The following is a 24,465-nucleotide window of genomic DNA, read 5'->3' on the forward strand; positions in this document are numbered from 1 at the left end:
ACAGGACCAGGCAACCTCCGCAGAATACTTCTGCTCAGCTTGACTTAAACAGTAGATTCCAAATTCTTACACCACTAATATCTGATCAGGAAACACATCTTGTGGAGGACCACATTTACTTAGATACCACTCAGTGGGCCACCCTTGATCAATGCACGGAGGATAGCTCTGACAGAGGCGATGCATCACCACATTCACACTTACACATTCATGCAGATGCTCCATCCCCAATCGTAGACCAGGCACAACAGGAACACCCTTGGGAGAGTGATGGGCTCTTGGACGCATCTCAATGGATTGCCATTGATGAATGCACTGGGGATGTCGAGGAGGAGAACAACACTTTACACCTACATGATTCACTTCAACTGGAACACTCTTCAGGGGACCTACACACTGTCTTGCACAAAAGGGACCCTGTCAATTCTCAAAGGAAACAGGTCTTGGTAGTAAGTGACTCCCTCCTTAGAGGAACGGAAGCCATCATTTCCAGACCAGATGGGATGGCTCGAGAAATATGCTGCCTCCCACTCAGAGGCTCAGCAGGCTCCTAAAGCCCCATCACCCTCCCTACCTTATGTTGATTCATGTAGGAACCAATGACACCGCTAGGCATACTTTTCAAAAGACTACAAACAATTTTCGAGCTCTGGGAACAAAGCTAAAACTGTGTAATGTACATGTGATCTTTTCATCCCTCCTCCCCATTGTAGGACACGGCTCTACAAGGGCCAGAAAAATAGTACAGATCAATAACTGGCTCAGAAAATGGTGTCAGGAGGAGCGTTTTGGCTTCCTCGACCATGGCCTACTCTTCCAGGAGGATGGCCTACTGACAAGTGATGGGGTGCATCTCACACAAGTAGGAAAACATCTTTTTGCACACAGACTTACAAACCTCATCAGGCGCACTTTAAACTAGATCCACTGGGGGAGGGGAACAACAGCCTGGCAAACACTATATTACCCACGACCACAGGGAACCGCCAAAAGGCTAAACGGAGGGCTGCACAAACACAGCAAGGACCAAGTACCAAGAGCACAATAATCCCAAATAAACAGCTCAGGGGAAAGTCACAGGAGCTTGCATGGGAAATAAGCAAGACGAACTTCAACTTTTAACACAGCACCACATGTATGATGTCATAGGCATCACTGAAACCTGGTGGGATGACTCCCATCACTGGAATGTAGCCATTGAGGGCTATAACCTCTTTCATAGAAATAGAACAAAGGGGAGAGGAGGGGGAGTAGCTTTATATGCAGAAGAAATGTAAGACTGTAATCCGGAAAACCAGCTTGAAAGCATCTGGATAAGAATCAAGGGAACCGGGACTCAAAGAGATCTTGTGGGTGTCTACTACAGACCTCCGAGTCAGGATGAAGGACTTGATGAAGCCTTCTGTCAACAGCTGACCAAACAAGCACAAAGAAGAGATATAGTAGTCATGGGCAATTTCAACTATCCCGATATCTGCTGGAAAACAAACTCTGTCAGGAGTACAAAGTCCAACAAATTCCTCACTTGCCTTGCAGACAATTTTATGGTCCAGAAGGTAGAAGAGGCAACAAGGGGATCGGCTACTCTTGACTTCATCCTAACAAGCGTAGAGGACCTGATAAATACAGTCGAAGTGGTTGGATCCTTAGGGGCAAGTGACCATGTGCTCGTACAGTTTGCAATACAAAGGAAGGCTGAAACTAAGACAAGTCAAAAATGCATTCTGGACTTTAAGAGAGCTGACTTCCAAAAAATGAAGGAAATACTGAGCAGCATTCCATGGACGCCAATATTAAAAGACAAGGGAGTTAAGGATGGATGGGAGTTTTTTAAAAGTTAAATACTGGAGGCGCAAATGCAAACAGTGCCAACAAAGAAAAAAAACAAGACAAGCGCAAAGAAGCCAGAATGGATGTCCAAAGAACTCCTAACTGGGCTAAGACTCAAAAGAGACATGCATAAGAAGTGGAAAAGGGGAGAAATCACCAAAGAAGAATTCAAACGTATAGCCAACTCCTGTAGGGAAAAGGTTCGCAAGGCTGAAGCGCAAAATGAGCTCAGGCTTGCCAGGGACGTTAAAAACAACAAAAAAGGCTTTTTTGCCTACGTTGGTAGAAAAAGGAAGAACAAGGAGGCAATAGGGCCTCTGCAAGGAGAAGATGGGGTGATGGAGACGGGACAGGGAAAAGGCAGAACTACTTAATGCCTTCTTTGCCTCGGTCTTCTCACAAAAAGAAAGCCATCTTCAACCTCAGCAACATGGAATGGACGAAGGATTAGGGGAAATCCAACCCCAAATAGGGAAAGAAGTCGTCCAGGAATACTTGGCTGCTCTAAACGAATTCAAGTCCCCAGGGCCAGATCAGCTACATCCAAGAGTATTGAAGGAATTAGCTGAGGTTATTTCAGAACCACTGGCAATTATCTTTGAGAGTTCTTGGAGAACAGGAGAAGTCCCAGCAGATTGGAGAAGGGCAAATGTGGTCCCTATCTTCAAGAAGGGAAAAAAGAACGACCCAAACAATTACCGTCCGGTCAGCCTCACGTCGATACCAGGCAAGATCCTGGAAAAGATCATTAAGGAAGTGGTCTGCGAACATCTAGAAACAAATTCAGTCATTGCTAATAGCCAACACGGATTTACCAAAAACAAGTCATGCCAGACTAATCTGATCTCTTTTTTCGATAGAGTTTGGGTTGATACAGGGAACGCGTGGATGTAGCCTATCTGGATTTCAGTAAGGCCTTCGACAAAGTCCCCCACGACCTTCTGGCAAACAAACTAGTAAAATGTGAGCTAGACAAAACTACGGTTAGGTGGATCTGTAATTGGCTAAGCGAACGAACCCAAAGGGTGCTCACCAATGCGTCGTCTTCATCTTGGGAAGAAGTCACGAGTGGAGTGCCGCAGGGTTCTGTCCTGGGCCCAGTTCTTTTCAATACCTTTATTAACGACTTAGACGAAGGGTTAGAAGGCACAATCCCAAACTGGGAGGGATAGCTAACACTCCAGAAGACAGGAGCGGAATTCAAAACGATCTTGACAGACTGGAGAGATGGGCCAAAACTAACAAAATGAAGTTCAACAGGGACAAATGCAAGATACTTCACTTTGGTAGAAAAAATGGAATGCAAAGATACAGAATGGCTCTACAGCAGTACGTGTGAAAAAGATCTTGGAGTCCTCGTGGATAACAAGTTAAATATGAGCCTACAATGTGATGCGGCTGCTAAAAAAGCCAACAGGATTCTGGCCTGCATAAATAGGGGTATAGCATCTAGATCCAGGGAAGTCATGCTACCCCTCTATTCTGCCTTGGTCAGACCACACCTGGAATACTGTGTCCAATTCTGGGCACTGCAATTGAAGGGAGATGTTGACAAGCTGCAAAGCATCCAGAGGAGGGCAACTAAAATGATTAAGGGTCTGGAGAACAAGCCCTATGAGGAGTGGCTTAAAGAACTAGGCATGTTTAGCCTGCAGAAGAGAAGGCTGAGAGGAGACATGATAGCCATGTACAAATACGTGAAGGGAAGTCATAGGGAGGAGGGAGCAAGCTTGTTTTCTGCTGCCCTGCAGACTAGGACATGGAACAATGGCTTCAAACTACAGGAAAGGAGATTCCACCTGAACATCAGGAAGAATTTCCTCACTGTGAGGGCTGTTCGGCAGTGGCACTCTCTGCCCCGGACTGTGGTGGAGGCTCTTTCTTTGGAGGCTTTTAAGCAGAGGCTGGATGGCCATCTGTCGGGGGTGCTTTGAATGCGATTTTCTGCTTCTTGGCAGGGGGTTGGACTGGATGGCCCATGAGGTCTCTTCCAACTCTACTATTCTATGATTTTAGGCCATATGTACCTGAATGCTTGGCTTGCTACCAAAATCTCCACTGGGCCTCCAGTTTTGGCACAGTGATGTCAAAAAATAAAACTGACCCTGCATTTTTCTTTGAAAACAAGGTGCCTGCAGAGCAAGACCTCTTTAAATACAGCAGAATCACACTTCCAGAAAAAGGAAAAACAGGATATTAGCAACTACATGGTTTCATAGGAACCATGATACCCTCATGGTTCCTATGAAACACGTATTCATGTAGTCTCTCCAGTGGACACCAACACCATTGATTAATTGTTCCCATCACAGACACAATGTGTCTGATCTCAAGCTTCTCAATATTCCTTATATGACATTCTCAGGGGCACAAGTGTATAATACAAAAATATTTTATGAAACAGAAATTGAGTATAACATTGGACATTACCTTTTTAATGTGCTTATTCTTGACTGGCAGTAGCGCTCACATTTCCCACTCAGATCCTAATTCTGACCTTGTCTAACTCTACTCAAATCTCGAACTCCTAATCATAAATAACTTCTAACATTGGCACATTCAGCTTTCCTTGTCTCACCAGCCTTTTAAAAAATCCCCTCAGACATTCAGCCAATACTTTTAATACCTTCCCAACTCTTTACTACATTAACTAGACATTACCATAACTTTCACTTTTATGTAATAAATGCTCGTAGTATCTCATTCACATGCATCATCCTTTTTTTACACTAATATGCCATCAAAATTTAGTGGCATGCCCCCTGTTGTAGCCCCTCTCCACCTGTTGTAGTCCCTTTCCCTCTGGAATATGTCCAATTTAGGATTGTGCCTTTCAGTGTAATACTACTCCTGATGGTACAAAGGTTATTAAAGTTATCATGAATAACTAGATTTCTTTAGTGTAAATAAGTTGGAAATAACTTAAAGCCACAAAACAACATATTCAGTGTATATGTCATGTTTTCAGACACTCTGAATATGTAAAGCCTTCGTGACATGTTCCAATCCATTAGCGCCACAGCAGTGTTTCTGAAGAAGCACTTTGTAGATGGGTACAGTGATATTGCATTCCATGCTAACACCAGCACCAGGTGGAAAAGGCTGACAGTGGTCTGAAAAACAACCACTATTGTCTTATGTTTTCAGAGATGAATGGGATTCCATATAGATGAGCTAGTGAGCTGGGGATAAACAGCGTTCTTGGGATGCCATGGAGGAGTAATCCACCATGAGCAGATTCTTCCCTGAATGCCAACCCACATAGAAATAAAGGGAGCAGACATAAATATGGATCCACTTTATTGAACTGTTTAAATAAAATCTGAAGAGAAAATTGGCCAGTGCAGACAGTTTGGGGCAGAGATTCCACATGCTTCACCCCTAGTGAGACAGGGCAAGGCATCAGAGCACTAACTGTAAGCTTGGAGATAATTAGCTGTTATTGCCTAGGGAAGACTTTCCTGGGGTTACCACCCTTCTCAAGTTCCATTACTTATAGGGAAGGGGCACATGCCTCTAGACAGCCCTAAAAGGTGTTAGCCATCACCTAGGTAAAGGTAAAGGTTTTCCCCTGACATTAAGTCCAGCCATGTCTGACTGGGGGTTGGTGCTCATCTCCATTTCTAAGCCGAAGAGCCGGCGTTGTCCGTAGACCCCTCCAAGGTCATGTGGCCGGCATGACTGCATGGAGCACCGTTACCTTCCCGCCAGAGCAGTACCTATTGATCTACTCACATTGGCATGTTTTCGAACTGCTAGGTTGGCAGGAGCTGGAGCTAACAGCGGCCGCTCACGCTGCTCCTGGGGATTGAACCTGGGACCTTTCGGTCTCCAGCTCAGTGCTTCGCCACCAGGGCCATCACCTAGAGGACTGAAAATGGTAAAAATGCCTTCACAGGTGGCATTTAGGGACATTTGGTGGTAAAAATGTTAATTTGGGGTGAGGGCTTTGAAGTCATCTGTGCACCTCAGTGTACTTAGTACAATAGAACATTATATTCATTTAATGGAGAAAATGCATATTTTGCCAGTCATATCTTAAAATAAAAGTATAATATAATAGTAATAATATGCTAAAATTGCAGATAGTATCTAGCTTTAACTAATTTGAAGATGGTGCGCTTATTGACAGTGGAAGTTGACTGCTTTTCCTTCATTCCCGTTAAGATATGTAAAGGCCAGTAATTTCAATGATAGTAAATGTAAAGTGCTAGGAGTAAGAATGAGAGCAAGCCTGCTTCCAGTGCCAGCAGGAGGACTCTGCAACATCCCCCAAAATAAAAGGCAGGCAGTCTGAGTCAAAACATTGTCTGAGATCCCTTAGAAGTAGAGGCCTAACCTTCTGTTTTTCATTGAAGGTAGCAGATGGGCATGGGTACATTACTAAGGCATTACAGCACCAGTTACCTAATTATTACCCTATAGGCACCAGATCCTGTCTGATCTTGGAAGCTTTCCAGAACCAGCCATGGTTAGTACTTGGAAGGAAGACTGCTAAACCTGTAGGCTATATTTCAGAGGAAAGAACTGGCAAAACCACCTCTATTCCTTGCCTACAAAAACTATGAAGTTCATGGGATTGGCATAAATCAACAGGTAGTTTGAAGACATGTGCACACACAGCTCCCCCTGCACCTTGAGAGGAAGCACCAGACAGTTCAGAATACAGGAAGATAAATCCCAGCATGCAGGCTTCAAGGGAAATAGCTACAGGGCAGGAACAAGGTAATGGTATGCTTGAATCCCTGAGCAGCAGCAGCTCACAGCCCTCTCCCTGGTTTATCCAGGCAGCTATAGAAGAGATGGTGTGGAAGAACTGCAGGGCAATGAGAAAATGGTTTCCAGCACCATCCCAGATCAGCAAATACCTTAAGAGGGAACATTCAGCAATATTAGATTTGGTAATAATTACTGAATTAAATAGGCAAATTTTGAATCAATGCCAGCTACTGTGAAATAAGCCTGAGCAGTGGAAAGAATTTGACTAGGTTCTGATGTATCTTCTTGTGTTCCAGCCAGACCTTTGCATGCTCCCTGGCTAATATGGGCACAAGGCAAGCCAAACAGTCTAGGTAGACTCTTTCTTGAGATATGATTGCAGTCGAACTACTCATTGGCAAATACTTATTTTACAAAACTGTTCTTTAATTAAGAGATAACATAATCACCATTAGTAAATAACAAGAGAAAAATTGCTCAGACTGGGTTCAGATTGAAGATGGTTAATTAAGTTATTGAGCATGAGCAGTTACGATGCTGATCCTTTGTTTCTGAGGTCCAATATGTTTTCCCCCTATAGCCATTCATCCTTGAATGGGCTATATGTAACCTCTTTTCACCAACTTTAATTTTAAATGGAGCTACAAACAACAAACTGGCTCAGTATTTCCCAGCTTGAATAACTATAACAGACATACCATCAGTGTTAATATCTTGTGAACCATTGTTGATGAGACATGAGAGCTGGGTCAATCACATTGTTGCAGATAATAGTTGGAAGGAAAAGACAAACTAGAAACATAGAATCATAGAATGTTAAGAGACAGTTCTATTACACTGCACGAACTGCACAGAAGTTCTTCATAAAGGTCTGTCTGAGTCGATTCTATTCAGGGTTGTTGTGTGTTTCCTGGGCTGTATGGCTGTGTTCCAGAAGTATTATCTCTTGACATTTCACCCACATCTATGGCAGGCATCCTCAGAGGTTGTGGGGTATATGGAGAAATTAAGCAAGGAACCTTCCTTGCTTACTTTCTCCATATACTTCACAACCTCTGAGGATGCCTGCCATAGATGTGGACAAAACGTCAGGAGAGAATACTTCTAGAACATGGCCATACAGCTGGAAAACACACAACAACCCTGTGATTCCGGCCATGAAAAGACTTTGACATCACAATTCTATGCACTTTGTTTACATCAAAGACTAATATGCTGATTCAATCCTCAAAGAGTTTTGTTCTCTTTAATATGTGCTCAAGCACATCAACTATTAATTGTAGCGAAACTGTAGCTTCTATCATTGGTTATTGTTTCTTCTTCTTCCTCTTCCCCCCTCCCATCTTCTTATCCTTATTATATTTCTAGTTTGTACACCTGTTTTCTCTAAAATACTCAATATCATCTATAGGAAAAGAGGGAAAGGGAACGTAAGCTCAGCAAAGAGATGGCAGAAAAAGCAGCCAAAGAACTTAAGAAAGCACAGTCAAAGGAAAAAGCAAGAGAAGTGTATCTGGAATGGCTGAAGAAAAAGAACACAGAAGAGGTCCAGAAGAAGAAGGATGAGAAGGTATGTTTGATCCCAGTTTGTCATTTCAAGAAAAAATAGGGCACTTTAGCCTCCTTTTTGGGATGTAATTAATCAACGTTTTGTGACCTGGCTTGAGTTTGTTTGTTTGTTCGTTGTTGGGGTTTTGTTTGTTTGTTTGTTTGTTTTTGCTCTTCAACTTGACTTGTGAAAATTGAGTCTTTTTACCATGTGGCTTTGCTTATTTGTTGGTTTTATTTTCTTTTATTATTGAATCATTCAGGCACCAATGATACAGTGTGTGGTCTCTGCTTCTGATTGTGTAACACTATGATGTGGAGATGCCTTTGAATGTATCAGTGGGGTGATGAACATGTATGCTGTGTGTGGAAGACACAACATTTGTTTCTCAAATAGGGATATACATGAAATAAGGCTGGTTGAGGGACATATGATATCTATATTGAATAGCTTGCACGCCTCCACATCAGGTGCCCTCCACATTGTAGATTTTGAAAGATGCTTACAGTTTCTAAAAATCTTTTGCTTTTCTCTGTGGTCAATAAACTGTAGATCTTACAAAATAAGGAGATAAGCATTCTCAAAAACAGTGGTTGGCATCCTGTTCAGTTAGTTTTGAGATTGTAAACTAGATTTATGGTCTTATAAATGCTGGAAATTCATGTTGATGGTTACTAACAACCCAATGTGATTGGCAAAACCCACCTTCTTAGTATGACAGCGCCATATCTGAAGGGTTTCCCAGGTACTGCCAGTCATGGTGCTGGAAAATGGTATCTATGTACAATTTTGTGTGGGTTCTCAATGCACTTCACAACAAGAACACTTTAAGCATCATTTCCCAGCACCGTAATCTGCAGCATCTTAAAAACTTTTCAGATGGGGCAATGCCAGGCTGAAAAGGTGTGTGTGTGTGGCGGGGGGAGGTGGGAGTAGCTTCATTAGACATTGCCAAAACACAAGGACTCTGTCATAGTTAAATCTGATGAAATAGGATCTTGGCTAGTATTTGTAGTTTGTAATACATGTCTTGTCACAACCCAAACATTTTTTTTCTTAAAAAATGTAAGTAAGATCAAAATGTATATACTTCTTAGCATTCATTTCATTTTGCTTTGACGGTCTTTCCAGCTTTAGAAACATTTTGTAAGAATATTTGTTCAAATGTTTGGCTTTTGTTTTTTTGTAGGAGAAGGAAAAGCAGCTAGAAGCTGAATTGCAGGAGAAAAAACAAAAATCAGAAAAGATGTTCAAAGAATGGCTGCAAAACGCTAAACAGAAGACCCGTCCAGAATCAGCTGTTTGTGTCAACGACAATGGGAAACATACTGGTTTGTATCTGTAGTACACATAATACCTCCATAACTTGCATAGTAGTATCTTTTTTCTGATATTTTTCCTGTTTATTTTCAAAGGTTTTTATTCAAAAGTGTTCAAGAGCTAGCAACTTTTATTTATAGTTGATGAAAAAAAAACATACCACAAAAGGCAGATATTGCCCCACATTGAGGAGTGTGGTCTAAATCCAGTTATTAATACAGACTTTAATTGAATCAATGGAACTGTTGAATCAGTGGAACTTATAAAAAAATGACATCAAATTCCCATTTACAAGTGAGCCTGCTGTATTCAGGACTACAAACTGTATTAAAGTATATGTGTTTGTATTAGTTTTCCATAGCTCAATGTTAAATCATTTTATATCTCTTGGTTTTGAAAATGCTAAATTTGATCATCTGAGTTGACATGTTGAGAATTTAAAAATGCATTCTGACATTTTTTTCAAAGACTACCTTATTATGAATTGATTGCCTACATATGTACAGTTGACCATTAACCTTTGTAGAAGTTAGAGACATAGAATTCTTGCAAAAGTGGGGAAATCATGAATATGGCCCCACTTTTTTGAAACCTAGGAAAACACTTTGTAGGCATGTCTGCTGGAAGTTGACCATAGTTTTGTTTTGGAGAACCTAGAAATGCCCAGAAAGAACATTAGGTCGTATTTAGGGCATTTTTAGGTTTTATTTAGGGTAGCAGTGGAGGCAGCTGTAAATGCAGTAATCTGTGAATAATCAAATCCATATTACATAACCAGCAAATGTGTAGGAACAAGTATATTTATGAAATGTGTATTCTATCTTTCCCTTGATAAGTGGCCAAGGCAATTTGTAGTGATTCATAAAATAAAATCCTAGTTCTGTGAAGTAAAACAAAAATATTACCAAACTGATTTATCTTTATATACATCAGTCATGAATCATTAGAACAAAAACAACCTCAGATCAATGCAAGATATGAAAGTGGTCATGAATGCCACAACAAATATGAAATATGCCAAAATAAATATGGTTTTATATTTATTTTAATTTTCTCAAATTTTAAATGTATTTTTGATCTGCTTAAGTTGTTTCTTTTGGTTTTAATAATAAATAATAATAAAACTTTATTTATATACCGCCCTATCTCCCGGATGGGACTCAGGGCGGTTTACAGTCATAAAAGCAACACAACATTACATAACGACATAATACACATTATTAAACAAGGTAAAATAATACAATTATAACAATAAATCACACTTACATGACCAGATCAAGTTTTATATTGCTAGATCATGATATAGAACAACATATAAAAATTTCCCTAGGTTCAATGTCTTCCATGCTTGTGTTTTTGTTTTTCCTTCTTTGATTTTGACAGTTAATAAAATCATCCTTTTGCTTAATTCAGACTAGAGCTAAATTTTGAGCAATATAGGAGTCAGTTCTGACTGACTGTGACCAACATTAAACTATACAGGCCTTAAGTCATGTTGAAATTAATTGCTCTTCAGACCATGACACCACATATGTGATTTATTCTTTATGTCCTTACTCTTTTTTTTTTAAATATGTTTTTATTGTAGATATCAGCGAAACAACAACAAAATCCATCAACATACACACCAATTACATATTCTCGGTAACATTACACTTGTTAGTTCCACTTTTATCTCCCACTTATGTCCAGTAGTTTTTCACCCCTCCCCCCTCCCCCTCCCTCTGGGAACAGTACTTTCTTCCATTCAGATATTATTTTAATTGATCAATCGTAAGTAGAGAATGATTCAATTCTTTATATTTTCTTTGTCCTTTGACTCTATCCCATTTTGTTTGTTCTTTCCAACCCAAGGCAACTGTTGCTTGAGCGGCAACTAACATGTATTTTATGATTTCCCCCCAGTCCTTAGTAATTTTATTCTTATCTAATTTCTGGATGAAGAATTCTTTATTTTTCAAAATCAATTTATGTCCCGTTAAATCTTCCATTTCCTTCTTTACCTTGTTATAAAATTTTTGCACTTTATCACATTCCCACCACATATGAATATATGAGCCAGTTATCCCACATCCGTGCCAACACAATTTTGTGGTTGTTTTAGTTATATAAGCCAATTGGATTGGGGTTCTATACCATTTAGTCAGTATTTTCCTTTGGGTTTCTCTTATCCTTATCTGCTTGATTTTTTTAATTGAGTTGATCCAGTATTCGATATCAGAGTCGTTAATATTCATGTCTTCTTTCCATATCTCAGCCAATGTTTGTTTCAATTTATATTGTTTTTCAATTAATATCTTATAAATAAAACCCATCAGGCCTTTTTCCTTTTCTAATTTCCATTTTAAAATTTGGTCAAAATCTGTTTCTGGACCTTCCTTTTTCTTCCAATTCATAATCCTTTGTTTCAGTCCACTCCAAAGAAGCCAGTTACTTTGCCCACAAATGTCTTTTATCATTTCCCAATCCTTGATTGTCCCATCTGGGTTTAAGAGGTCTTTTATCAATTTCATTCCATTTTGTTTAAAATTTGTTATCGCTTTACCAAATATCTGTTCCTTTTTATTATTTAAAAACTCTATTGGGAGTATATCTACTTTATTTATTGGCAGTTTACCTTGCCATTTTTTCCAACACTCCATGGATGAGATCATTGGCCCTCCTTTAATTTCTTTTAGAATTTTATTATCTACCCATCCTTTTAAACATAGGCAATTGTGCCATCCGTTTATTGTTTTTTCGATTCTGACCCATCTTCTTGAGTCATCAAAATCTAATTCAAACAATCTTGTTAGTTGACAGGCTTCATAATAGTCTTGTAGATTGGGTGCCCCCCATCCTCCGTGCTGTTCTGAGGAATAGAATACTGAATTGGGAATTCTATTTTTATTTCTACCTGTTATCCAGGTTTTTATTGAGTTGTCCCATTTCTTAATTATTTTACTGGGGATACTATATGGAAGGGCTTGAAATAGGAATAGAAATTTGGGGAGAATCATCATTTTAACTATCTTAATTTTGTTTGATATATCCCAGTTCCGATTATTCCAATTACGAATTTGATTGTTTACTTTTTTCCATAAATGGTTATAATTTAATTGAATTATATTGTTTAAATTTTTGGGAATATAAACGCCTAGATATTTTAACTTCTTTTCTCCTAATCTTATCCCAGATATGGTCTGTATTTCTTTTAACTCTTTTCAAGATAGATTTTTATGTAAAATTTCTGATTTTTGGATATTAATGGCCAATCCTGACAGATTCTCAAATTTTTTTACGGTCTGAATAACTTCTTTTATAGATTCCATTGGTGATCCCATTAAAACCATGGCATCATCCGCAAATAAATTAATTTTGATTAATTCCCTTGCAATTTTGAAACCTTTAATTTTGTCATCCTCCCTAATAAAATTTGCTAACGGTTCTATTGCCAAAGCAAATAGAATGGGGGAGAGTGGACAGCCTTGTTTAGTTCCACTATTAATCTTGATTATTCTTGTCCTGGTTCCATTTATAAGTAATTGTGCTAGGTTATCTTTGTAAAGTTCCTTAATTACTTCACAGAACTCTCTCCCCAGATTATATTCTTCACAGACTTGCTGAAGATAATGATGGTTGACCGTGTCGAACGCTTTGTAGACATCCAATTTTAATAACAACAGTTTTTCTTTTTCTCTAGTAGCTTGATTGATTACCATGAGTATATTTCTAATTGGGTCTGCGAGTCTTCTATTTTTAATAAAACCGTATTGGTCTTCCCCTATCAGTTTTGGGATTATGTCTGTTAATCTATTAGCAAGGAGTTTTGTAAAAATTTTATAATCAACGTTGCATAGGGTGATTGGCCTGTAAGAATTGGGATCGGACTCGTCTTTATTGGGTTTTAAGATTGTGATTATTTCGGATCTTTTCCATGTTTCAGGGATTGTTCTATTCTTTAGTATCTCATTAAATAAGATTTCTAAATTTGGAGTAATTTCTGTTTGAAATATTTTATAAAAGTTAGAGGTAAAACCATCAGGTCCGGGGGAAGAGTTTGGTTTAAGATTATTAATAACTTCTTCAATTTCCTTACTAGTAATATTTTTATTTAGTCCTATTTGGTCCTGTGGGTCTAATTTTCTTACAACAACTCCCTCTGACCTTTCTGTTTCTTTGTTTGCATACAACTTTTCATAATAACTTGCCATTATTTCCCTCAAGTCTTCTTCCTTGGTTTTAATTTGACCATTCTCATCCTTTAATTTTTTTACCATGTTTCTCCCTTTCTTTTTTTTTAAATAGCTTGCTAATCTCTTTGTGTTATTTATAGAGTTAACATGGAAATCATTCTTTACGAATAAGTATTTTTTTGTTACTTCAATTTTTTCCAAATCTTCTAATACCTTCTTATTCTCTTTCCATCTTTCTTTATTTTGAACTGAAGGGTTTTTTTGGAAATTCTGAAATAATTTGTCTCCTTCCTGTTTTAGTTCCTCTCCTCTCTCTTTTAATCTTTTTTTAATACCCCATTCCATTGTGATACATTTTCCCCTAATCACTGCTTTAAAGGCATCCCAAATTGTGTTTTCCTTTAAGTCAGGCGATCTATTAATTCTAAAATAATGTTTTATTTCTTCTTTTAGCTCCTGTTTATCTTGATCCTTGAACGTAACCAATGGGTTAAATCTCCATTTATATTCTATCTTCCTACTGCTAATTCCTAATTTAAGAAAGAGTGGAGCATGATCTCCTGGCCACCTACTTCCCACTGATGTTTCAATTATAGGCCATGTATTGTTATTACCCACAAAAAAATAATCTAATGTAGAAAATGAATTGTGCCTGGTTGAATAAAATGTGGGGGTGTCCACTCTTCTTCCAGTTCTTTCATTGACTTCCTGAATATTCCATTTCTTAAAATTAACTTTATTTTTCTCCCCATTCTTTCTTTTCTTATACAGATCTAAATTCAGATCCCCTCCAATAATGATATCCCCCTCTGCCTCTTGATCTATTTTTTTAAAGATTTTATTAATGAATCTTTTTTGCCTCTGGTTGGGACCGTAAACACTGATAAATGAAACTTTACAATTATTTATTTTCCCACATACCATTATAAACCTCCCTTCCCCATCTGTGATTACTTTCCCTGTTTCAAAATTTAGGTCATTTTTTATAATAATAGCTACTCCTCGAGATCTGCTTGAACCCTTAGATTCATACTGAGTTTCCCAATTAGTAAAGTTTAACAGCTTAGTTCTTGTATCCTGTCTGTGTGTTTCTTGCAAGAGGGCGACTCTAATCTGATTTTCAGATAAAAGTTTGGATAATCTATGCTTTTTGACTTCTGATTTCAGACCGTTAATATTCACTGACATAATGTTTAAATCACCCATCAACATTTAAATAACATTCATTTTGCTTAACATTCCATTTACTTTTCATTCCCTTTATTTCATGATTCTGAGTAACTGTTCCCTTTTTTCCCTTCCCTTCCCTTCCCCTCCTCCCTTCCCTTCCCCTCCTCCCTGTCTGGATTTCGATTCCTCCCTGCTGACTATGGAAGGAATGGCAAGGAAGCTACTTCCTACCATTTACCAGACAGCTTGCTCAGGGCCGGTGTCTTGCCTACCCTCCCCTCCTTGATTGTTTTGGTACAACACTGATCCCTTATCCTAGTCCCTTATCTTAACTTCAAGGGCAAAGCCCTCATAAAATTATACCTCAGTTTGTCTCGAAGAAAATCACCTTCCCTACACCATTATACAATATACCAAAACCCAACCTCCCCCTCATTGTAGATTGTAGATTTTCCCTTATAGTTATTCACAATCTTTCCTTTAAACTGAAATTGCTGGGTAGCATAATTCTGCTGCCCCCTTGGACTTTAAAGTTAGTCAAACTGTTTGTCTGTGCTTCTGGTTTGCATGCGTTGATAATTATCTTTATTCCCAGTTTTTTGTCTTTTCTTTCTCTCTGCCTCTTCTCCTCCCCCTCTCTCCTCTCGTGTGGTGTCCTTCGGCACTTCTCGTCCATCTTCTGGCCCTCTGCCAAATGTCTTATCTCCGGCCATGTCTTGGTAAATACCCAGATCTTTGAGCAGTTCAATGCCTTCTCCTAAAGTCTTAACTGTAAATTTTTTTCCATCTCTATGGAACAATATTGTGGCAGGAAAACTCCACATAAATCTAATTCCAGCCTTATTTAAGCTTCTAGTTATCGGACGTAGAGCCTCCCGGTCCTGCCTCGTTTCCTTTGCCAAGTCTGGGTATATAAATGTTTTGTAATCCTTATAGTGTAGGTTCCAAATAGATCTCAGCTTTTTAAAGATTAGGTCTCTAGTTTTCTCTCTGGCGAAAGCCACAATGGTATCCCGAGGGAATGCAGACTGAGGCTTCTTGAAGGGGGGTGATTTATGAGCTCTCTCAATATCATTTTCTGAGAGGCTTATGCCATAGTTAGCACACAGTTCTATCACAAACTGACTTATGTCCTTAATATTCTCGGGGACCCCCTTCACCCGCAGATTTCTTCTCCTCATCCGGTTCTCAGAGTCGATTAGTTTAGTTTTCAAAAACTTAGTCTCTTTTTCTAACTACTCAATTCTTGACTCATTATCATCAGCATGGTGTTTAATTTCTGACAAGGTTGTTTTAATATCCACAAATTCAGATGCTAAACTTTTAATCGATGAGTTCATCTCTGTCATCAAAGTCATCAAAAAGTCCAGTTTCTCATCCGACGACATTACCTTTCCTGGGATGTCGGAGTTATCACCAGCTTGTTCCATGCTGATTTATGACGGCTCCGGTCTCCGGACGCTGAAGGGCTGGAGGAGTCAAGATGAGCCTGGCTGATTTATGTCCTTACTCTGACCATTTTCCTAAAGAAAGACACATTCAAGGAGTGTGACTGTCTTATTTTCCTTTAAAAAGCCTATAATTTCTATAACTATACATCATTTAAACTACATTTCCTTTTCATTTTTCTCATTTGCCAAATATGTTGCTGTTATAGATCTGTTAACACAAAGATTTTGAGAGAGTTGTTGCTCTTGGGAGACATAAGTAAACACAAATACCAGTGGCACTTTTGTATTAGTTTGATTGCAAATTGTGACATATATTTATTTCATGCCTTGTATTGAGACATAGTTAACTTGCTGACAGCTATCATCACTTTCTAAGTGATATATTAAAAATATTCCCCTCCAGTTTTATTCACAAAATGGAAAATATACCAGACTTTGTTTTGACCACCTCATTAAAATATGTGTTGAAATTTCTTTTCAGACGAAGAGGATTGTCATGGCAAAGGATTGCATTCTTGCTTTCATAGTTTAGGTATAGCCCATAAGGAATGTTCTCCTTTTGGGGAAATGTGTTTAAAAAATTAAGCCGTAATGAAAATAAACTAACTTTCAACTTAGCTATAGCTTTTGACTTAGCTATTCCAATAATATTGGTTGGATGCTGAGAACCATAAGTGTGGAAAAACTGAAGAACTGACTTCTTTCCCTGTCTCACCTACCCAGTGCTAACAAAAAAGTTTTTTTTCCATAGAGTTGAGAAACCCTGCTGCGTAGCATCTTAGAAGCTGTTAGGGAATGAAGGGCTTGCTTCAAATCAGGCAAGAACCTTGCAAACACAAAATGCCTTGACACTTGTTTCCATGCCTCATCCCATGTAATTGAAAGAATAGTCATGACACTCAAAGAAGCTTAAGCATAAAGATTGACAGTAATATATCTTTGCATGAACTACCATTTCCAGATACAGGGTTATGTAATTAATTACACTGCTGAGCTATTGGGGAGAAAAACTGGGCAACTTCCACATAGCTTTGTTTTTAATTACAATTATCCCTCACATTTTGGGCTTAACTTTTGTGGATTTGATTGTTCATAGATTTGATTAATGCGGTATAGGCATTTCTAGCTCTTCCAGTGCAACTCTGTGATCAACATCTGGGAGCTGACCACTGGGAGGACCTAGAGACATTTTTATTCACAATTTCTCCATTTTCGCAGGGAGCCTGCTCCCACTTAGCCCTATAAAAGTGGAAGGTGTACCATATAAGTAGGTACTACGTGATATCTGACAGTGTATCTACATAGTGATGATGTGTACCTTATAGCAAATCAGATATAAATGTCGACTCTCTTAAAATAGATGCTACTTTAAAATGTGTAAAATCCAATATCATTGAATAGATTGTAGGAAAGACTCCCAAAACAAGGTTCTTCATTAGTCCTGACAGACTGTGGTATTCCCTCAGGTTAGGTCTTAGGCTAGAAAAAATGAGTTTATATAGGCAGGGAGGAATCTCTCCCCTTCCTAAGTGTTTTTTCGTGTTGGAAGGGGGGGGCACTCAGTTACTTCAGGATTCACAGAAGCAACAGTTTTAGAGGGGTTTTTAAAATGAGCTTTTTGTTTCAGGCTATGACATTGTAACAAGTTTCCTTGCATTTTTGTATTGTGTTTATTTTTAATTTAACTTTTGGTCTTAACCGTTTGGGTCAAGGAAAAAAATTACATAAATGCTCATAAAACATTACAAAAATAGTATATGTATCTTTATCAAATGTGGGCAATTGAATATTTGAGTGCCTGCTAAGGTAATTTGAAAATCTTGCCATCATTATAAGTGAACAATTGTGACAAAAAGAAAAAATAGATGGAAAAGGCTTGACATGCTACACAATTTCCTTTTGGTGATGGCTACCATCAACATGTATCCTGTTATATCCTTCAGGTCCATCCAAATTGTTCACATGAGAATATACTGAGAGCAAATGAGTATTTAACACCTGAGAAATAATCTTGATATTGATAAACAACAACTTTATTCTTATACCCCACCACCATCTTCCCAAAGGGACTTGGCACAGCGAACTTATGGGACCAAATGCCCATAGACAAAAATACAAAACAATCCATCAAAGCAAAAATACAATTAAAATAAAAACATAGTTAAATATAACAATCCAGATGAAAGCACCATTCAATAAAACCTAAGAATTAAAAACAGCAGTGTTAAAACTCAATCTAAACAGTACTCAATGAAACCAATTGCCATAGTACAATGAGCGTGACCAGGCTATAAAAGGGCCGGACATGGGACAGTGCAAGCAACATATCATAGGGCCGGCCGAGTATTGGGTGAAGTACAGAGAACAGAATATTATGGAACCTAGGGACTGGGCATTTATAACTAGGGACTAGGTGTTCTCAAATGCAATCTGAAACATCCAGGTTTCCAAATCCCTGAGAAAGGAAGACAGTGTAGGACCTTGTCTAATTTCCTTTGGGAGAGAGTTCCAAAAATCCTGTCAAAGAAATATTTAGATAAATGGTAGGAATTCTAAGAGAGTATAGCCTCTTTAATATAAGTCTTTAGATACCTAATGCAGCCTCTAATGTTTGTCCAACATTTGAGTATGGAGCAGATTTAGGATTCTTTGCTAAGATAACATTGTATCTCAATTTTATGATATTATAATGGTAGAATTAGGTTAACTGACCCAAATTTATGAATCTACTTGACCACCTGATGTTTTCTTCAATCGAGCTGAGAATTTATGCATGCATAGTATTGCAGGTGTCTAAATGAGCTGTAACAGCAAAGCTCAGAGCGAGTCGGAGTGCTATCCAAATAAAATAATTGTTCTACTAACTGTTCTAAAAGGTTTTCACTGCATCCTGGAGGCCATTACAGATGAAACTATTAATGTGGCAAAAACTTGAGGTTGTGGACTAGCCCTCCTAGTAGATATCTAGCTCTAGTTCAACCATACTGAACTATATGAAGGGTTAAGTTGAGCATTACATGACATATGTTACAGGAGGCCAGTCAAAACCAGAACTTCAGCAATGGCTTTAAAATACATACATCTTCCTCTCCTCGAAAATTGCATTTTTCTGTTTGTTGTTACAGTGTGCGATACCTTTGTTTAGCATATTGTGAGATGAAATTTCAGTTATCAATCTGTCATGGAAAACAGAGGCCATCAATATATGTGTACAGTGAATACATGCAGGGTATGTTTACTGTAACCACTGTGAACAGTGAAAGTTCAGCTTGATTAATGTAGGAAAGGAAATTAGGCAGTTTGTGGACCATGGTTGGAAGAATGATTTGTAGTCTTATATGGACAGTTTTTTAAAAAGTAAAATAACCTCTGCAATGTTGTATATAATATTCTATCGTAACAAAGTTCCTCAACACTTCAAATGATAGGAAATGAATGTTAATGTTAGCAACTCCTGCTATTATTAATCCAGGTATTACGAGTTTTTTAATCTTGTGTGCTTTCTGACGCATTTCAGGATTCCTAGATGGAAGTATCCATCCAGCTCCATCTTTTTGCAACCCCATACCTTGGAAACCAATCCATGTGCCTCCTCCTAAGGAAGAGAAGTATGTTTCAGTGAAGAAAAATAAGAGGCCTATACCGAGTCATTCACATAGACATTCTTCAATGCTTTTTCATAAATCCAAGAACGATCTTTATATTGGACCCTTGTGCAGGATTAAGAGATAGCCCTGGGCATTTTTATTCATTTTAAATGTTTAATTAATGTTGTAAGATGTTGTATTAAGGCCAAAATTTTGTAAGTGTCTGTGATTTCGTAACACTTCTAGCAAATGTTTTTGTATGTACAAAAGGGATCTAAGAGACAATAAATGGCATTTAAATATTTAATGTATTTTCTATGCAATGTATTCTGAGTTACAACCTAACAATAAAAAGTAATTTTTCCAGTTTCCCCCTAATATTTTGTGGACTTCAGGTACTGTATTTCCAGATGTAACTTGCTGATTAGGCAGCTTTTGCTTCAAAGAGTAGTAGAAAAGGAAAGCAGCTTCACTGAGAGTGAGCTTTTGGCTCGATTCCTTCAATGTTTACATAGCATATTTGCAGAGTGTGATGCTGGAGAACGTTCTAATAACATGTTTGCTGAATGATTTGTAATGTGGGTTCTTTTAATGTACTATGGGTTATTACAGAATAAGCAACGGGGTCATTTAACGTAGTGTAATTTAGCTATACTACGTTTTCATTTCAGTATACTACATTTTCAGCTCACTTTGTCTCTTCTTATTGAGTGTTATATGTATCAATAGTGGTTATTCATATTTAATGTGTTCTTAAACTAGTACATATAATAGTGTTTGTCAACACATTTTATAATTATGAGGATGTTGTGACTTTTAAATAGACTCAAATATTTTGCTTTGTGGGGAAGTGTTTAAAATAACTTTGCAAAATCAATTGTCAGCAAGATAACACTATCTTACTACTCTGATAACATATGGCATAATGAAATGTACTTCAGGGCATGGAGATGTTGCTGCCATTAACCAAGTGCGTGTAAACAAGTACCTGGATCTTTTTATTTAAATTTCACTTTCTTTTGAAGCTAGTCTTTGGAAAAAAGGTTTAGAAAGAGTACAGTACTAATCCTATATCCACGAAGGATATGTTTCTAGACTTCTTGTGATATGTGAAACCATGGATAATATTGAACCCTATTGAAATAATGGATTTCCTGCTCAAGAACACCATAAAGTGTTGCATGAGGACCTAGAAAAAATCTAGAAAAGACATACTTTGTTTGATATGGATAAGTGAAACCATCAATACCAATCCTGTGGATACAGGGGTCATCCTGTACACACACACACGTTGCTGCTGCTGTTGTTGTTAACCACCTTCAACTCAATTTCAACTTATGGTGACTCTATGAATGAGAGACTTCAAAGTCAGTCACCCAGTCCTCAACAGCCCTGCATTAAAGGAGTGAATAAGAGGAGAAACCCTTGGGATTAGGTATAATAGATCTTCCCCACAATGAATTTTCAGCCATTCATAAAAAATGCTGTTGCTACTTTATCCCCAGCTTGAGTATTGTTCTACAGAATATTTTATGACTAAATAGCTGTGTGTGATAGTGTTGCCAGACTCAATGCTAGTGAAGTCTCCTGTATCATTAATTGTTATTTCAAAGAGAGAATTTCAGCTAATGTTGCTTGTTATGTAATCAGGGAGAAAGCAACCCCTCTTTAATGCAATCATTAGATATTTTGGTGCCTTCTCCAGTTTGTACTCTGGCAACCCTCATATGATAATAAAAATATATATGAAAGTTTCATGGGCAAACAGGAGCTATTGATAAAACACTCTGTGATTCCACAAGTATAATTTAATGGCAGTTCTAAGTCATTCGGTGGGATTGATAGAAGTGTATCTTAATGATCACATTTATGCACAAAGTTTTCTCTTTTGCACACATGAGCATTTAGACTCTTACAGGAGTGAGCAATGTTGCCTCCCAGGGCCATACTGTAGGCTTCATTCCCACATATGATTTAAAAGTAGCACATGTGATCATTACTTCACTTGTGGTTGTGAAGGAACATGGTACCTGACCTTGTTGTAATAATTAATAATAATAATAATAATAATAATAATAATAATAATAATAATAATAATAAATCATCTTTATTTATATCCCGCTTTTTTCCCTCATGGGACCCAAAGCGGCTTACAACATATTAAAATCACATAAACAATAATCAGATTACATCAATAATATAAGCATAATAGGATAGATTAAGAAAAACAACTACAGCATACATTCAAGTTCATGAGGCATCATATCGAGACATATATTGCACTCTATGTATTGTACTGCTTTGCAGTTTTGTTTTGTTTTTCATTTCTGGGAGAGATGTGCATCTGTGCACCAGAGGCATATAGGTAGGGAAAAGGTGTAAGTGACAGCAGCGGAGGTAATCAGTTACTCTTCCCTGGGGGGTCCTCATGCTGCCCAGCCGTGCCTTTGGGGCATTTATTGCAGAGACCATTTATTTAGTGCGTGTCAGCAGGGGAAGGTATCTTCAATGCACTCCACATTTTGTGCAATCAATTTCACCTTGTATTTGGAACACAGTGACATCTGCTGCAGCACATTTTTGACTGAAGTCAGACTTTTCTGAGACTTAAAAATTATTTGTATCTCCTTTAATGCATGCTGCAGCACACAATAATGGTGTGTGTTTTGTGACCACTGCAGCATCGAGTCGACTTCAAACTGCATTATATGGTCAGTGTAGAAGGATACTCTGGTGATCCCCTCTCCCGTGTTCTAATAGAGTATTGCTCTTCCTAGAGACTTACAGGATTAGAAAAACATTTTTACCAACAATATTTAAGGGTGGGGTTCCATAGAATGGGTTTTAAGATGGTTACATGCGGATCATTGGCTTGCAATTTGTCTACCACTGGTTTATATCAATTATGTGTTTCCTCTTTCTGGTGTTAATGCAAACTTACAGAAATACCTAGCATAGGTGTTCAGTCATTTAAATGTTTCTCAGTATTCCATTCAGTGTTTAACTTGTGTAGTTTTGCAAGATTAAAGATTTGAATAACAGTGATGAGATGAAACTAATTTAACTTTGGTCTTTGGCTATTGTCTTTACTGGAGAAATTTGGACAATCACTTACAGATGAAACCAGTATAGAAAACAGTCTTTGAAATGGGTGACAGTGTGCAATTCCCAGTTGCATCTCATGCATACCTAGGTTTTGAATAGTTTCAGTCACGCAGATCTCATGAGTGCAGTGCATGATGAATCTATAGGCAGGCATGTGGTCCCAAGGCATATGGCATGTTTTCATTTTAAAGGAATAGGCTAGAAAAAGCTTAACCTTACTCTTCCCCAAGATGTCTAGCACTGCCAGACATTACTGGGTATCAACATTACCTCTATATGTACCTGCTTGAATTTACAGAAGTGCTATCCATCACTTCCAGATACATGTCTTCCCCTACAAATACCTGAGAGTTAATATGATATATTTGAATGTGTTAATAATAACTTCTACAACCATCGTTGAAATAGATTACTATTGCTGAATGTGCTATGTACTCTTATTTCAATGTTAACAGATGTTTGGTGATGCCTTCATTTAGATTGGGGATGAAGAAGGTATAGTTCATGAGCCTCATGCAGGCCCTAATCTAACTTTGGTGACTTTCAAAGTCCCCCAAAATACCACATTTATTTTTGTCCAGTTTTTTTTTAAACGAAGGCACAAAATGCCTCCCCAACCACTTAAACCCCCTCATCCTCAATACTTGCATTTCCTTCCATTTCATCTTCAAAAAGCCAATAGGAAATGATGCAGCACCTCTTCCAATTGCCGTTTGGGAGGTAAAATTGTATTTTGGTGTGGTAAAGGGTGCAACCACAGGAAGAGATGGAAAATTGCTCCCCAGGCCCTACAGAGTTGCCCACCCCTGATTTAGCCAGGGGTCAAGTAAAATCCATTATATATATACATTAAATGATTATAACCATATTGATTCTTCTGGTTCACTGTTTGTCTGGTCTTTGTAATTGCAGAGCTCCAGTGTCAACCCAGGTTCGTCTATTTGGGGAGTGAAGTGAAACAACGGGATGCTCCTCTGCTTTTCATCCTGTAGCATGCAGTGAAATAAATGGAAGGCAGAGTGCAACATACAGTGAGTGGTAGTATTGCTGGAGTGTAGTAAATAGTAGTAATAATGGTGTTTTTTCCCTTTAAACTTTAAGTACTACTAGGTAAAAACTTTCATTTTAGGTCTAAGGAACAAGCTACTGTAGGCCTACCACTTTTTCTGTAGTGCAGGACCTCTGCAAAAGGTGGAGAAACAGAATTTTAAAAAACTATTTTTTAACCTGAGAGAACACTGCTTTAGGAATCCTGTGTCCTCCAGTGTAACTCTGGTCAACTTCCAGTGGAAGTTGGTCATAGGAGCATGACTTACAAATGCTTAGAGAAGTGTTTTCTATAGGAATCTCTGGATCCTCCAGCATGACTCTGTGGTCAGCTTTCAGCAGGTATTGACCTGCTGGAAGACCTAGAGATTTCTAGAGAGAACATATTAATTAAATTAATCCATAAATAGCCAAATCCACAAAAGGTAAGCCCACAAATATGGAGACCAAACTGTACATGTATTTAAAAGAAATGGTTTCTCCAAGAAGGAAAACAGTTTATGTTTTTTGAC

General features: G+C 38.1%; 1 protein-coding gene across 2 annotated transcripts in view; it reads left to right on the forward strand.

Moving 5' to 3' along the window:
• ccdc34 (coiled-coil domain containing 34) overlaps positions 1 to 23,935 on the forward strand; it is a 41,005-nt gene extending 17,070 nt beyond the window's left edge. Inside the window, exons 5-8 of one of the 2 annotated variants that reach the window (XM_062967778.1) lie at positions 7,961 to 8,119; positions 9,288 to 9,429; positions 19,732 to 19,822; positions 23,819 to 23,935. In XM_062967778.1, the coding sequence (XP_062823848.1) occupies positions 7,961 to 8,119; positions 9,288 to 9,429; positions 19,732 to 19,822; positions 23,819 to 23,858 (432 nt within the window). In that variant the 3' untranslated portion in view covers positions 23,859 to 23,935. Of the gene's footprint in view, positions 1 to 7,960; positions 8,120 to 9,287; positions 9,430 to 19,731; positions 20,180 to 23,818 lie in introns of those variants that run through there. The other variant, XM_062967777.1, reaches the window with a different exon arrangement.
• Positions 23,936 to 24,465: the final 530 nt, after the last annotated feature.

Source organism: Anolis carolinensis, chromosome 1 (assembly GCF_035594765.1).
Source record: "Anolis carolinensis isolate JA03-04 chromosome 1, rAnoCar3.1.pri, whole genome shotgun sequence".
Taxonomy (NCBI): domain Eukaryota; kingdom Metazoa; phylum Chordata; class Lepidosauria; order Squamata; family Dactyloidae; genus Anolis; species Anolis carolinensis.